At 47.4% G+C, this 15299-nt stretch overlaps 1 protein-coding gene across 6 annotated transcripts in view; it reads left to right on the top strand.

Moving 5' to 3' along the window:
- Positions 1-15299, top strand: part of arhgef1 (Rho guanine nucleotide exchange factor (GEF) 1) — a 28467-nt gene that overhangs the window by 6948 nt on the left and 6220 nt on the right. The window contains exons 2-18 of one of the 6 annotated variants that reach the window (XM_083678738.1): positions 757-821; positions 3945-4031; positions 4130-4243; positions 4725-4823; positions 5663-5705; positions 5993-6098; positions 6439-6579; positions 8432-8461; positions 9447-9549; positions 9812-9896; positions 10356-10385; positions 11060-11272; positions 11527-11668; positions 12955-12966; positions 13889-14047; positions 14628-14818; positions 15157-15299. The exon at positions 15157-15299 is cut by the window's right edge and continues 4 nt beyond it. In XM_083678738.1, the coding sequence (XP_083534864.1) occupies positions 795-821; positions 3945-4031; positions 4130-4243; positions 4725-4823; positions 5663-5705; positions 5993-6098; positions 6439-6579; positions 8432-8461; positions 9447-9549; positions 9812-9896; positions 10356-10385; positions 11060-11272; positions 11527-11668; positions 12955-12966; positions 13889-14047; positions 14628-14818; positions 15157-15299 (1725 nt within the window). In that variant the 5' untranslated portion in view covers positions 757-794. Of the gene's footprint in view, positions 1-756; positions 822-3944; positions 4032-4129; positions 4244-4724; positions 4824-5662; positions 5706-5992; positions 6099-6438; positions 6580-8163; positions 8320-8431; positions 8462-9446; positions 9550-9811; positions 9897-10355; positions 10386-11059; positions 11273-11526; positions 11669-12954; positions 12967-13888; positions 14048-14627; positions 14819-15156 lie in introns of those variants that run through there. The other 5 variants (XM_083678741.1, XM_083678740.1, XM_083678739.1 and 2 more) reach the window with 5 other exon arrangements.

Raw genomic sequence — 15299 nt, 5'->3', positions numbered from 1 at the left:
TCCTCCTCCTCTGTCATTTCTTCTTATCTCTCTCTCTCTCTCTCTCTCGTTCTCCTTTCTTCGACATGACGAGTTTCGCAGATAGGCCCGAGCAGGAAGCGGCTCAGATCGTTTCCTGAGAAAATTACACCCACTTCCTGTCTGTGTGTGCCTCCCTCCCGCTCCCTTTTCTGCTCAGGCGTCTCTGGGGGCACCCCTCTAGAGCCCGGGCCAGTAGGACCCCAGAGAATCCCCGACTCATGTAATGAAGCTGAGGCCTGATGAGAGGGCCAGATAAACAGCAGCACAAACAGAGCTAGCGCCATTCCGGGTCTATTTCAGGGCCATGCAGCCAGTGCGGGCCAGGGGACAGGACACAGGCCATTGTGTGGGCTGACTGGGTTATGGGTGTCTGCACTGGAGAGTGACCTATGATCATACAATGGACGTTTGGCCCAGGTGTCATCAGCGCTCAGGAATGCACCCTGTACATGTTTTCAGACGAGGAAGCGATCCTGTTACTGAACGATTCTCTGACCCTCTCTTTTGTAATGTGTAATGTTCTTTAATAAGGGTATCAGGCTTAAATCCTTTGAAGAACTGCCGTGTTAGTTTGCTCCAATTGGCATGAGTGTGTACCAGAATCTGAACTTCAGCACTCTACGAGTTTCTATGGGCACTGGCACCCATATATCTCGAACTGGGCCTGGTTTCTTATTCTAATTCTATGATTGCAACAAGCTGCTCTGATTGACAGTCGCTGTGATGTTATTACAGGAGCTTGATTGACAGGTGTCTGCCCCTCCCACTGCGGTATGGACAGTGAAGAAGCCCACAATGGGGTGAGGAGGCCATGGTTTGGCCACTCAATACTGCTTTTTCATTGGTTGTGTAAATGGTTACGCACAGCGTGGTTGGTTATTCAAGCGGTTATACAATGGGATTGGGGTCTACGTATGGTGTAACAGTGTGCGACCCCCAAACTGACCTGGTGGAAATATGAAATGCTGTGGCACTCCAGTGGTCTGAGTGTTAGGCTAACTGTGTCAGCCTGTGGCCTTTTTGTACATTAGTTTCAGTGAGAAATGAACAATGGAGTTGGAAAAACAGACAGGTGCTCACATTATCCATGCTACTCAGTTGAGTGGAACTGTTCTAGAACACACACACACACACATGCATAGGGGCAACTCCCCTTCTCTTCCCCACAGACACACACACACAGGTTCAAACGCACAAAGGCACGTACGCTCGATAGCTATCAATAGATTGATGCCAGCTGACACCTAATTAGTGCTGGAATGTGACGGGAGGGAAGGAAGAAGGGAGGGAGGGAGGGAGGGAGGGAGGAGTAGCACAGCTGCCTCCTCTCAAGGGCTCCAGGGCCGCCCTCTGCTCTCCTGGGCCACGTCCCAGCAGCCTAAGATAGTCTCCTCTCCTCATCTCCTTTGTTTCATCATCACTGATCTGACGGGGCCTGATGGGTTAAAGCAGTATTGTGGAGAGTGAGACCCATCCAACCCCCTCTCATGCATCAATGTGGTTATGGAGGAAAGGAGACAAGGAGAGGAGGCTAGGCTATATGTTACTGTTGACACACAGCTGCTCTCCCTCTTCCCCCTCCTCCAGCACGCTGGTGCCATGCTCTGGAATGTACCACATGCCTTTTCCTGGGGATTGGACACTCCCACACGGACCCCCCTCAGTCATTATCATTTGAGTATCCCAACGCTCCTTTGTGGAGCTTCAGACCCCCCCCCCCACACACACACACACACACACAAACACACACACACACCTAAAAGTAGGTTTTGAACCTCCCCATAAGGGTTCCCTAACTAACTCAGCTTTATTTCTCCAGAGGATGAACATTTTCTCACAGTCCATATGGTACTACCCAAGACATTAGCTTTAGTTTACACTACATTGTGTAACATTGATTTCCCAGTGTAGCATTCCAAACTGTTTATGAGTTTTCCTCAGCCTGAGTACAAAGCTGCTTTGTTGCTGCTATGATGAGTGTGTTGACAGAGTTGCCACTTAAAAGTGAAAGCATTTGATATTTCCACCAAGAAGCCATCAGTCAGTCACACCTGCAGACCGTCACTGTTTTGGTTACTATGGTGATGTAACCATAACATGGGATAATGTTTGGTGAGGTGGCAGGGTATTGGTTGGTTCCCTCGATCACGCAATACTAATAAGAACACAACAAGACATTGTGTCTGTCTGTCTGTCTGTGTCTGGAGGTGGTCATGGGGAGGGGGTCGTTCTTAACCTCACCCTATTAAAACTGTCTGTAAATGACCTTCTCTCCTCCGCCGAATCAGTTTTTTCATGTATAAACTTTCACCTTGACCCGAAGCCTCTTTCCACTAACACCAGCCTCTTTCAACTAACTCTTTTAGTAATACACTTTCTCTCTCTCACACGCACACGCACACACACACACACACACACACACACACACACACAGAGTGCTATTTTCATCTCTCGCACATCTTAGGCTACCTAACCTCACACCCAACACACACAAATACACTTGCTATCTCGCCTCCCGTCAGCCATTCCTATAAATGTGGGCTTGTGTGACTCTGGGGAGGTGCCTTGTGGCTGCTCAGTGTCCGTGGCCTTTTACAGGATGAATACACGGTGGGGGTCACCACTGTGGCTGCAGTAACTCACTACTAACACACTACTACTCCTAGGTATGGGGGTCTCCCATGTGGACCCTGGCCAGAATCTACCTCAACCTCCAAACCCTTTCTGTAAACTTGGCAGGCAGGTCTGAAGGATTCAGATAGAAGTAAGCAACATGGTGTTGGATTGCTCCACCTAACCTTCTGGTCGGGCGACCGACATATTGCTTACACCTTACCCTTCAGATCTGCACCAAAGAAGGGGGAGGGACAAGTGAGGGGACTAGCGGTTGTATCTGGACCCGAACTGGCTGTCGCTGTCTGGAGTTCATCATGTTATGGACTCAACTCCCTCATAAAAGGCTTGACTTGTTTAAATGCTCAGATCTAGTTTAACTATTTATCGATCTCTTTTCTAACCCCCCTCTAAGCTACCATGCCCAACCTAAATGTTTTAAAGGCGCCTGAAGGGAGAGGACTTGTCGATTTGCGGAGAACACCTTGGTCTTAGTTAATTAGTCAAACACACAAGGATTTTAATTGTGCTGATTATTTAGCCATTCTAACCCAAATTGATTGAAGAATTCAAATTGGGCACCCTTTAGTTTCTTGCAGTAAATTGCGTTGGTAATGACCATTGATAATATGGGTAATGACCTATCGTGATCAGCAAGCCAATGTCCTCGCCAAAGTTGGACCACCACCCCACCCCCTCCACCTGGGCCTGTTTTTTGGGATATGTTGACTTCTAATGTATGTCAGTGGTGTTATGGGGCCCTATCCTCTCCCCAGCTGTACCTATATGTGGTAGTTGGGCCTCTGGTCTAGCTTTTATCATGCAAAACTACTAACCTGGGAATATCCTGGAACCATTGTTCCACTGGGACTTCCTTGATTCTAACCAGGAACGTACTCTGACCTAGGCAAGGTTACAACATAGTCTTGGTTGGCATGAACAGCTCTTGTTTCCACTCTCCATCTCCTCCTCCACCTTTCCCTGTCAGTTTGTATGGGGTAAACTCACATAAGCCTCACATATCTCCTCAGAGATATGGGTTGACTTGGACATACCGTCTTTCTCCGGTCAGTGGTCTTCTACGGTGGTGTCGGATGGTGAAAAGTTATCTCTGTTTGTTTTTCTGTCCCTCTCTTATTTCCATGTCATCCTTGTGGCGCTGACTGGAGTCTTTCCTTTGGAAGGTTGAATAAGTGTACTCACCCTTACCTATTTCTGCACAGTTGTACATGTCAAGCTTCAGTCAACCGCCTAATCCCAAATATTTACTCCCTGTCTCTCTCTCTCTCTCTCTCTCTCTCTCTCTCTAGCGGGGTGTGTTTGGGGCTCAGTGCTCTAGCGCAGCCATGAGCATCATCGGGGCTGAGGATGAGGACTTTGAGAACGATCTGGACCCTGTGAGTGACACTCCAATAACACATTAACTCTGAATTTACAATTAATTGACTCATTAATTGAATTGTAATGTATTTTTTTTTCTCTCTCTGTCTCTCAGTCGGTGGATGACCACTGTAGTCATTTCAACAGTATAGACATGGTGAAGGGGCGGCCCACCCACCTGCTGGTCTTCCTGCAGCACGTCATCCTGCAGTTTGACTGCGCCCCCCTGGTGAGAACTAGAGAGAGCAAGAGAGTGAGAGTGAGAGTGAGAGTGAGAGTGAGAGTGAGAGAGAGTGACAGTGAGACAGAGAGCGAGACAGAGAGCAACTCTCCAGTGATATAAAGCATGCCTGTCTCTCCCTTTGTTCTGCATGCAGACACCGTGACCCATCCAGGTACTGTTGCTCCCTACACAACCCTGACTCCCCATCCCTCCATCCCCTCCTCTTTCCTTTGCCTGTGCCTGCGCCTCCTGTAGCTAGTGTATGCACCGCCATGTCACACACCTGAGAGTCTGTCCTGCACACACGGTGCTAACTTGAGTCTGTGCATGTGCTTTTTATAAAGACCCAACTCTCTAACACTATTATATAAATAATTATTGAATGTTATCCACATCCATTTCGCCACTAAACCCCCTAATCTATTTCTCTATCTCTCTCTCTCTCTCTCTCTCTCCCTCCCTCCCTCCCACCCTTCCTCCATCCCAGCTCTGTTACCTCCATGCTGACCTCTTAAGGAACCTCAATACCAAAGAGACCAAGAAGCAGTTTGTGGAGTTCTACAACAACTTCCTGGACAAGGGCGCTGTAAGTACAGAAAGCCAGCTACTGTACCATAGGACCCAAGGGCATACATGACTGTAGCACAGACAGCACTTGTGGGCTGGTATTGACGGAATGTGACCTTCAACATCACCTTCTGTTCATTGTTTGCAGGGGGCTTGGATAACAAGTGTTAGGGGGCTTGGATAATGAGTTCTTGTGTGTACTTGTTTGTGTATAGTGTGTTTGTTCTACGTCTTCCTCTGTTGGTCTGTACTGGCTGCCCTCTCTCTGACCCCTCTAATCTCTCTCTCTATCTCTCTGTTTGTGTGTGTTCTCTTTACTTCTCCTCTCTGTCTTCCATCACAAGCTCAGCTCATCTGCCCTATCTCTTCTCTCCTCCTCTTTCTTTCTCTTCCCCCTCTCATCTCTCTTCCCCCTATCGTTCTACTTAGCTTGTGTCACACTCTCTGTCTGACCCACGACTTCCTGTAGGGGTCATGGGAATGACCTTTGGTGATATTCTCTCTTTCTCTGTTATTTTTCTCTCTTTCTAAATCACCGTCCCGTGGAAGGTTTTTCACAGAGTATTAAGAGATGTTCAGATATCAGTAGTAGTTTTACCACTGTTTTGTGCTTTTTCTGTTGCCTGCATGTGGCGTTTGTTTGTATTCAAGTGACACCCGGTGGTGACCGAAGGGAACTGCATTGACCAAGATTTAATGCCGTTTATTAAATGTGAATGGCATAGCCAATGGCGTAGTAATGCAATGTATGCATCAATTCAAAAATGTTTTGAAGCTAAAGTCTAAATCTGAGTCTATGCATTGACATCTATGTATTATCCCCCCCCCCCCCCCCCCCCCTCCTCTCAACCCACACAGATTCTCAGAGTAACAATGCCGACAAATGTGTCCAGTGAATTGGGTAAGCCTCACTTGCACTCCTCCTTCTTATTTCTACATGCCATTTCTGCCATTGCTGTCGTTTTCATCATTCATAGTATTTTTAGAATGAAAAGTGATTCCTCAGTTCCGAGGTTCGCATGGATAACATCCTGTTGCGTTTCCTCATCCATCATATTTTTATTGCGGTGCGGGTGGATTCATTTATCCCTCTCTGCCCCTCACATCTCTCTTTCTCCTCTCCACCTCCCGATAATTATGTCTGTCTGTGTCTCTTAATCCCCCCCCCCCCCCCCCCCCATCTCTCAGAACGCACTCGTCCAGATGTGCTCAGTGAGGACCTCCAGAAGCGTTATGTCCTGGAGGTGCAGGCCTTTCAGACCCCCTATCTGCTACAACAGCTGGAGGACTTCAGGTGAGAGCTCCCCTGTAGGACCACAAACACCCATAGTACGGGTGACCAGTGCCTACTACTCGCTAATAGTCAATGCCTGTAGAATGAATGGTAGATCAGTGACCTCTTGCTCTGCCTTCAACGTGAGCTAACCAGTGTCTGCCAGGGATCCAGGGCTCACAAGCTCATCCGTCGTAATCCGTGCATCACTTTGAATACCTAGTCTCCCGCTCGGCTGTGTGTTAGTTCACTGTAACTCTGTTTTATATCTTCTCAACTGCCAAAGTGCCTCATACTGTTTTGCTATGTGCAGTTAACCTAACTATTCCCCTAACGAAGCTCTCTCTCCCGCCCTTCGCAGGCAAAAGAGGATGATGGGGATGACCCCTAATGAGCAGGAACTTATAGAGGTAGAGTCTCACTATCCCACCGACCGCATCCCCATGGAGATGAAGGAGAAAGCCGTGGCCGAAACCCTGCTGGACAAGATAGCTGAGAGCCAGTGAGTGTTTCATCCTATTTATTACATGTCTTATTGCTGTCCTATCCAATGATCTATATACATGTATAAACACAGGCATATAGATCAGTGGTTCTATGGTGGTTTTTATCCTAAGTAACTGGTAGTAAAGAGTGTTCATTCTAATGGGTTACACCTCCATTAACTTCAGAATCTCCTGAAGTTCCCCATGGGAAAAAACTGCATTTAAAAAGATATAAGATCTATCCAAATCAATTCAGTACTACTGTACATAGCATCTCGACAAGGGGTGTTGCATCCTCAAGTCTCCTGCATACACTGGGAAGAACAGGCAGTCTACTGCTAAACACACACAGACAGCTGGTGGGAGAGATGAATGGGAAGAGGACCGGAGAGGAGAGACTTGCTGGAGGAGACAGAGTGATTAGAGAAGGAGAAAGGGAAAGAGGAAGACCAGTGATTGGAGGAGAGGGAGTGAGAGAGGAGGAAGAGAGGAAGCAGAGAGGAAAGGATCCAGTCAGCAGTGCCACGTTGGCAGGAAGGCTCTCCCCTGGCATGCTGCCAACCGGAGGGAGGGAAAGGGGAGGGGAGGGGAGGATGAAAGAAGGGGCCAGTGGTATTGATGCAGCCCGGCTGCTGGACACAGAGAGGAAGAGAGAGAGATGGAGAGGGGGGTGGGTGGGAGTTAATCTAGCTCTGACCCAGTGCCCAGACAAAATGCATTAGCACTGCAACAAGTGAGCCAGACAGAAAGGGAGAGAGGGCAGAAGACTGTCTGTCTTTAACGGGCAGTAGAAAGAGAGAGGGAGCTAGAGGGTGACCATCCAAAGGAAAGGGGATATGAGTCCTATTTCTCTGCTTACAACTGTCTGCTGTCAATGAAAACATCAAAGGGTTGTTTGCAGGTTGTGTCGAAGACGTCATAAAGCAGCCTTTTGACTGTCTCAGTTACTGTTGCACAATCAAGTCTCTTATTGAATGTCTCCTATTTACAAAAGAGTTATTCACTCCATTCATACACACACACACACACACACAATCCTCCCCTTCTTCTCCAAACTCCTGCACTCTCCCACACTCGCACTCGTTCTCCCACCCCCTCCCCCTCTGTCTCCCCCACTCTCTCCACCATAACATGATGACATCACCTTCTCTGATTCCCATTGGTCATACGGGAAGTAGAATGGAGAGTTTAGAATAGTCTGATTGGCTTGTCCTGGGGAATCCCAGGGAAAACCCCTCCCACCCTTTATGTTCATACAAAAACATAAGGATCTTATTTCCTTGTCTTGCCTGCTCGTTGCATCAGACAAAAACACAGTTAAATAGTCATTTCCGCTGTCCGGGAGCATTGTTTGAGATTGGGATTCGCCCTGCAGACAAGTCACAGAGAGCTTTAGAGACCTGCTTTTGCAGACAAGTTTTAGAGAGCTAACAGCAGATAGCTTATTGCAGAAAAGCATATTTTGATCGATTTTTCCAGATTTGTTTCACTCTTGCAGTTTGCAATATCTTCAGAAGTTTTTTTTTTTTTTTTTTTGATGCATTTTTGAAAACTTTTTTGTGTTTGAACTCTTTCTTTTTTTTTGCTGCAAATATCAGAATATGTTCAATAGCCTTTGCTCTGAACACAATATCACTGCAGTCAGATTTGATTTGGATCAGGAAAAGCTTAGTCGCTTCAGATTCCACCGTCCTAAAACAGAGTTAAAAATTGGTCGAGAGAGGGGAGGGAAAAATGCTACTTAAACGACTTAGACGGTAAGTTCACAAGTATTGTGATACTGACAGTATTTGCACGGTGCACTCCTTTTCCCTGCACCTCTGCACCTCCCTTTTAATCCCTCTCTTATATTCATTCTTTTCCTTTCAGACCCAACATTGTTGCGGACGAGGAAAAATGGTGAGTTGTGTTTATATTGTTGTCATGTTGAAATATGATGTGTGTGCAGGTTTGTTATCAGTGAGTGGGTGTGCAGGAAGGCCACCGCTCATGTGTTCTGCACGTGTTGCATGCAGACTTGGGTGTGGTCAAGTCCTAGTGCTATCTCTTAGTCCTAAGAGACGAGGAAGAACTTCGTAAAGCAATATTTCCCATTGAAGTCATATTTATTGGGTGGAATTTCTTTCTCGGAAATTTTTCACTCTTTCATTTAAAAAAAAAAAAAAAAAAAAAAAAAAAGTCTCTAAATGGTATAATTAGTTAATTGCTGAGCATGTTATGGAGAAAAATGCATCTCAATTTTTGTACAAGCTCCAAACTTTTTCTCCATGAAGCTGTTGAGATTCATTGAGCTGCTTTAATCAATTATCCACGCCTGCCTTCGATTTTCTGCTGCACTCCTCTTAAACTCTCTTGCTGCTACAGCTCTTCTAGACTTGTGTACCGTCGTTGAACGACTTTGACCTTCAAACAAGATACAGTAGATTTTGTTGAGAGTGACTTGGGTTATGTTTGGTCAAAATGCAGAGCTCTCACGTTTCTCCTCTCTGGCTCCTCCTTTTGCTCATCTCTTGTTCTCCTCATTTCTCCCCTCCTCTTCTCCTCCCTCCTCTTCTGGACCATGGTCATCTTTCCACCGACTGTCACCCCTCCTCTCTCTGCCCTTTCTCATATTCTAACCCATCCCTTTTTCGCATTTTTCATCCAACCCCTCCTCTCTCTCTCCTCTGTCTTGCATTCACTGTTTCTGGTTTTACATCATCCTTGCAGATTGATCGTTGCTATGTATGTCACGAGATGAACTGCAACATCCATTGTTCATTCAATGTGTTAAGTGGATGTGAATAAGTACCCAACTATTCTGTCTTTAACACGTGTTCTCTCCCTCCTCTCCCCTCCCTCCTCTCCCCCTCCCTCCTCTCCCCTCCCTCCTCTCCCCCTCCAGCTCGTCCATCTTTGCAGCGGTGGCCTTCTATATGAAGCACCTGGGGGTGAAGACCAGGGCTGCTGACAGTAAGAAGTCCAGAGGCTTCTTCAGGAGACCTAAGGTGAGACTACAACCCACAGTCACCTCCACTAACACCAGACTACAGACAGACAGTCTGGTTTGGTCTAAATTAATGTAATAGTTCTGGTAATGTGTGTGTATATAATAGAGTTGTGTTTAAACAGATTGAAGTTGTTCCCTGGTCATACTTTTATAATGTAATCATCATTTGTTGTCTAGGGCTCTGATTTGACAGATGCATATCCCCCCCCCCCCTCTTGTTCTCTTCCTCCTCCCCATCACTCCCTCCCCCTCTCTCACAGACTAAGAAGAGTGAGGAGACCAAGACTAAGCAGAGAGGGGTTTTTCCCAACATCCTCAGCGCCGCTGGAGGCTGGATTGCTGGCAGTACGTACACAACTGTCAATCACATCTGTGCCCCGCCCCCAAGACGCCCTGTCACAAATACACCCCACTCTTTAACCGTACACACACACACCATACTGACCAATCCTATGGTGCTGTACAAAGGTTGAATCTGTTTGCAATATGTAACAGTAACATGGATTGGCAATACACAAGATCACATTAGATTAATTGTGTCACTCGGTTTTTTGGGGGGGTATTCTGAATGTGAAAAATGTCAAAATAACATCAGTGTGTTATTTATGTTATTGTGTTACGATGTTTGACTGGATTATACCTGTGTTGTACCTCAAATATGAGGCCCAGTGGCACAGCGTGCTATATGATACAGACAGTCTCTTTCAAGATGACTTCGACCACAATGATCTTGCTCCCTGTAAACTGAAACTCCATGCAGGATTAAAAAAGACCCCTTTGTCTCGCCCTTCTTTCTTCTTTCAGCTGAGGTCAAACCTAAAGTGGAGGCTGAAGGTACCACCACCCGCCTAATGCCCCCAACTCTCTACCTGTAGAACGTTCACATCCTTACTAATCAACCCCTTATGCATGCTTGCATGTACCAAATCAAACCCGGGAGGGGAGCCGTGTGGGTGATTTGCCGAGTGGTTGATTTGTGACTTGTTGTTTTTTTGTGTCTAGGTTTAGATTCTGTGGCATGGTCTATAATCACTGGTGTTGTGACGCAGATGAACTGACCCTGGCAGTAACATGTGACACATGTCACACACACACACACACACACACACACACACACACACACACACACACACACACACACACACACACACACACACACACACACACACACACACACACACACACACACACACACACACACACACACACACACACACACTCCCCCCACTGTGTCTGTCATGGTCAGTTTGTCTGTAAGGTTGTGGATGTCCTGTAGCACTAAGCTTAACCCCCCTCTTTCACCACAGATCCACTGATTGGCCCATACTCATCTACCATGTCAGTGTCTGGTCTCAACTAACTCTCTGGGATATTGTTGAATAGTTCGGTCCTTGTTTCTTTTTCCTCTCTCCTTCCATTTCTATTAATCACAAACCCTTTCCCCCCCCCATCTGCCTCTCTCTCTCTCTCTCTCTCTCTCTCTCTCTCTCTCTCTCTCTCTCTCTCAGTGGATAAAGAGAAGGTGTCTCACACGTGTAAGGGATCCAGCGGGCCCGCCCCCTCTCGTGGTGGGTCCATCCCTGACAACGCCCTGAGCTCCTTCCCCAGCAGGAAGACTGGTTCCACCGGCTCTGCCTCCCCACAGGTTTTAGACGTCACTGATGGGCCAGGAATCAACATCAGCGTGACCTCCAGCCCAGACTCCTCCCACAGTGACATTGGTAAGGCAGCTGGTCATTGACCCTGGTGTAGGCTGCCCAACACTGCTCCTATGCTTTTCTCCCCTCTGGGGAGTTTTTCCTTGGCTTGCTTTTTAGGTCTATGGTTCTGTGTTAGTTCATATTGTTTGTATTATATTTATTGTTTTCTATTGTTCTTGTTGTAAAGCACTTTGAGACAATTGAAATAGAAATAGAATGCACTTGTATGCCACATGACTTAAATGTTTGTTCTTCCTGTTCCTCTCCTGTCCCAGGTCTCCCCAGCAGTCGATCGGACCCACAGTCGGTGTCAGAGGGGGGTGAGGTGTCCCCTGCGGGGCTGGCAGGGGGGCTCTCCATATTGGAGGTCCTCTCACCCAACGACACTACCCTGGAGGAGAGCATAGAGAAAGACAGGTGAGAAGGAGACACATGGAGGGAAGTTAGAGAGAGAGAGAGAGAGAGAGAGAGAGAGAGAGGGTTTTACAGAGGGGGGAGATCCTCTAGGTAGGTCGGGAGAGAGCAGAACCCAGGAAACAGATAAGTATTTCAGGGGGGAAAGAAAGAAAGGGGGGGGGGGGGGTGAGAGGAGGAATGATAGTGAGTCATGAAGCAAAAAACAACACAGGCCAACCAACACACTTCAGTAGTTCTGTGGAAGGTTCATATACAGTGTGTTAAGCCTCGACTGTGAGTCCGAGGTGGGCCAGTGTCCATGCTAAGGCTGAGGGAGCGTGGTAAAACTCCCCCAGTCCCTGCTGTGTGCTAGCTACCGCTACCGCTCCCGCTGCCGCTGCCTAACAACGCTAATACCAGGAGTTTGGAGATGGATCCTTGTTGGGCTACAGGGACCAGTCCAGTCTTCCCTTCTACCCCCACCCCGCCCACCTGCCACCCCTCCTTTCCTACCCCCAAATCACCCTTTGTTTGCTTGTCTTTGTTTGTCCCTCTTTCATATTTGTGTTCCTCAATACACTCGGCTACAGTGTATGCTCATAATTAGTGCTGTTGTCCTTACAGGACACACACAGTTTGTTAAATGCTGACCATTCCCAGTCTTATAACTGGAGGTGAAAAGACGGTATTCTGCCGTAAGCTATATCAAGTATGTTTCTGTCAGGCTAAAAGCTGCCAAGCCAGGGGCAACGCTGCTTCATGTTGTTTTACGCTGTCTGCGGTTGTCCGTCTCTCGTTTTAGGGTTATCCGTTGCTTTACAGCTGTTGATCGACATCCACGTGCTTATTTTTGCATTCCGTTGTTGTCTTTTCCTCTGCTTTAATCCAGCGCGGTGTGTCATTGTCGATTGTTTACTGTTGTCCTGTCATTGGTTGGTGGAACACAGGGATATTAGTTTGTTGCTGTGTCATATTTGCTTTCATGAGTTAAGTCAGTACAGAAGTGAGATCTAAACTGCTTCTTGTTCGTCATATGCAGAAGGCGTGTGTGTGTGTGTGTTTGTTATATGGGCTTTCAGTGGTATCATGTCTTAGTGGTATTATGATTCTGATCATGTGACTCATCATGGCTTCATTGTTTATGGTTTTAACATTTGTTGGGCCAATGCGTTTGCTCTGTTTGCTTCAGCGGTCGTCTTTGGGTTGACGGTTGTGTAAAGGTTCAGTAAAGGTTGTGTAAAGGTTGAGTAAAGGTTGTGTAGTTGTAACGATGGTTGTAACGATTGTGCTGTCCCGTGTTTTTACAGATGCAAGCCAAGGTGGGTCTCTACTCCACTACAGAGACATGGACACGCATCGGGCCAGACACTGATAACACACTCTATACGACACACACACACACACACACACTAACCAACATACAATGATGCACGTACCCAACACCATTATTTTTAAGATGCATTCTACCATATGAATCATACCATACAGAAACACATCCACATCCACACACTCACTGCATGGTTAAGTATCGTTTACCTCAGCCCTGCACCGTAGTTATGACCTGAGTGGGGCTGTGATATAGGAGAACAATTGTGCGTGTGTGTATATGTGTGGCCTACCGTGCCTGTGATTGGAGAACTGATAAGCTCAATTAAGCTCATTAACGTTGCATAATTTGAAAGCCCTGGTGCACAAACGCACTGAAATGTTACTAATGACCACTCTCTTTACTAAATGCAATTTTGCTAAGTAGATTGGCTTCCAATATACCTCAGAGAAGGCTTTCCGATACGAGTAGGCACTTCAGCTGAGTTACCCAGCAGCGGTCTGTCTGTCCATGCTCCATGACTCTAACCATCTTCTGTCACTTTTCTCATGTGCTTTTCTTTTCTTCTCTCTGTCACTTCTTGTTTTGTCATTCCTTTGACACTTTCGTAACGTTTTCTCCTCCGCTTGGGTTCCTCTTCCTCCGTCTCTCCTTCTGTATCTTTCCACTCATTATCTTCTGTGGGTCTTTTCTCTGTTGCTCTTATCTTTTTTGCCTCACCCTATCTTTCCATCTTTACTCCTTCAACTATCCCTCCTCCCTCCCTCTCCTCCTCCCTTCCCTTCACTCATCTCTATTCCTCCCTCCTTCTGTTGTACCCTTCCTTCATGGTCACCGACTTCTCTCCTGCCACTCCCCCCACACCTCCTCCTCCTCCCTCCCTCCCTTCCTCCCTCCCTCCCTCCCTCCCCCAGGCGAGTGGCACGCAGTGAGAGTGCACGTGTGGACCGGCATTCCTCCCGTCGTCGAGGCTCCTCCCGGGCCAAACAGTCGCGTTCCCGCAGCGACGTGGACCTGCAGATCGCCGCCACGGCAATGCACCTTGCCCCGCCCTCCCCCAAGCACCCCCCCTCGTAAGGCAGCCCACCCCCCTCTCACACAGGGAGTGAGAGAAACAGCAGAGACGGACAGATGGACGGACTGACTGACTGATGGACAGACACACTTGACAGTTTGACTGACTGACTCACTGGTCTACTAATCGACTAACTGCTGGTCTGACTGTTGAATAAAGTTAATAGTCACAGTCGGTCTGACTGTCTGACTGTCCTGACGGAGTGAAAGTGAATGGAGTTCAACTAGGCTCAGTTGGACAGGAGTCATGGGGAGAGGAGATCAATATTGATGCAGCTTGGCTAAGGGGATAAGGGTTAAGGGTTGTCTTTGAACGAGGGCTACAACACACTCTGTGTGAGTCCTATAGATCCTCTCTGCTTTTGAGCTCACCGTCAAAGAAGTTAAGTTGTAATGGATGAAAAGTATGATCAGAGAAAGTCAAATATTCTGAAGATGAAGGGAGTGGGAAGCAGGCTTAGATGTAGGAGTGCAGGAGTTGCTCATCATGACATTGGTGTTCATATCCCTTTTCTCTTTCTGTATAATACTACCCACCACCTCTTAACTTCTCTATTCCCTCCTGCTCCCTCCTTCCAGTGTGGACGGATTTCCCCCAGAGGGTTTGGTCCCCGGACCCTCTCCCTCTGGCCCCTCCCCCCAACAGGAGGAGATGGAGCCCCGCCTCCTGGAGCTGGAGCAGGACCCACCCAACTGGCGAGAACAAGCCCCCACTGACGCCCTGGGCAACCTCAGCAAGAAGGAGATCGAGAGACAGGAGGTCATCAACGGTGAGGAGGAGAGGTGCTGGAAGGAAAGGAAGACGAGGAATGAAGGGATGAGGGTAGAACATTGGAGGAATGAAAGGATAATAAAGAGTATTGAGCACGGGATGGAAACAGACTACACTATTTTGGTGAGAGAAACTATATGGGAGTTTTTAAATATCAGCTAGCTGCAGCTCAGATGCCAAATCAATGATATTGGTCACAATTAGGTAAGGGTAAAAGTATTAGATTTTGGGCTAGAGCAAATTCTCATGTAGCTTCATCTTCTTTTGTTTGAAGTGTCTTTCTCTCTTTGTATGTCGTTTTCTCTCTCTCTCTCTCTCTCTCTCTCTCTCTCTCAGAGTTGTTTGCAACGGAGCATGCTCACGTGCGTATGCTGAGTGTTTTACAGACCGTGTTCTCAAAACCTCTGGAGAGAGAGGAGATCATGACCGCCACTGAGCTGGCCGCCATCTTCCCCAGCCTGGATGAGATCATAGACCTG

This window comes from Argentina silus (assembly GCF_951799395.1).
Source record: "Argentina silus genome assembly, chromosome: 10".
Lineage (NCBI taxonomy): Eukaryota > Metazoa > Chordata > Actinopteri > Argentiniformes > Argentinidae > Argentina > Argentina silus.
Note: the sequence above shows the minus strand (reverse complement) of the source record. Positions and strands in the feature narration are given on the sequence as shown.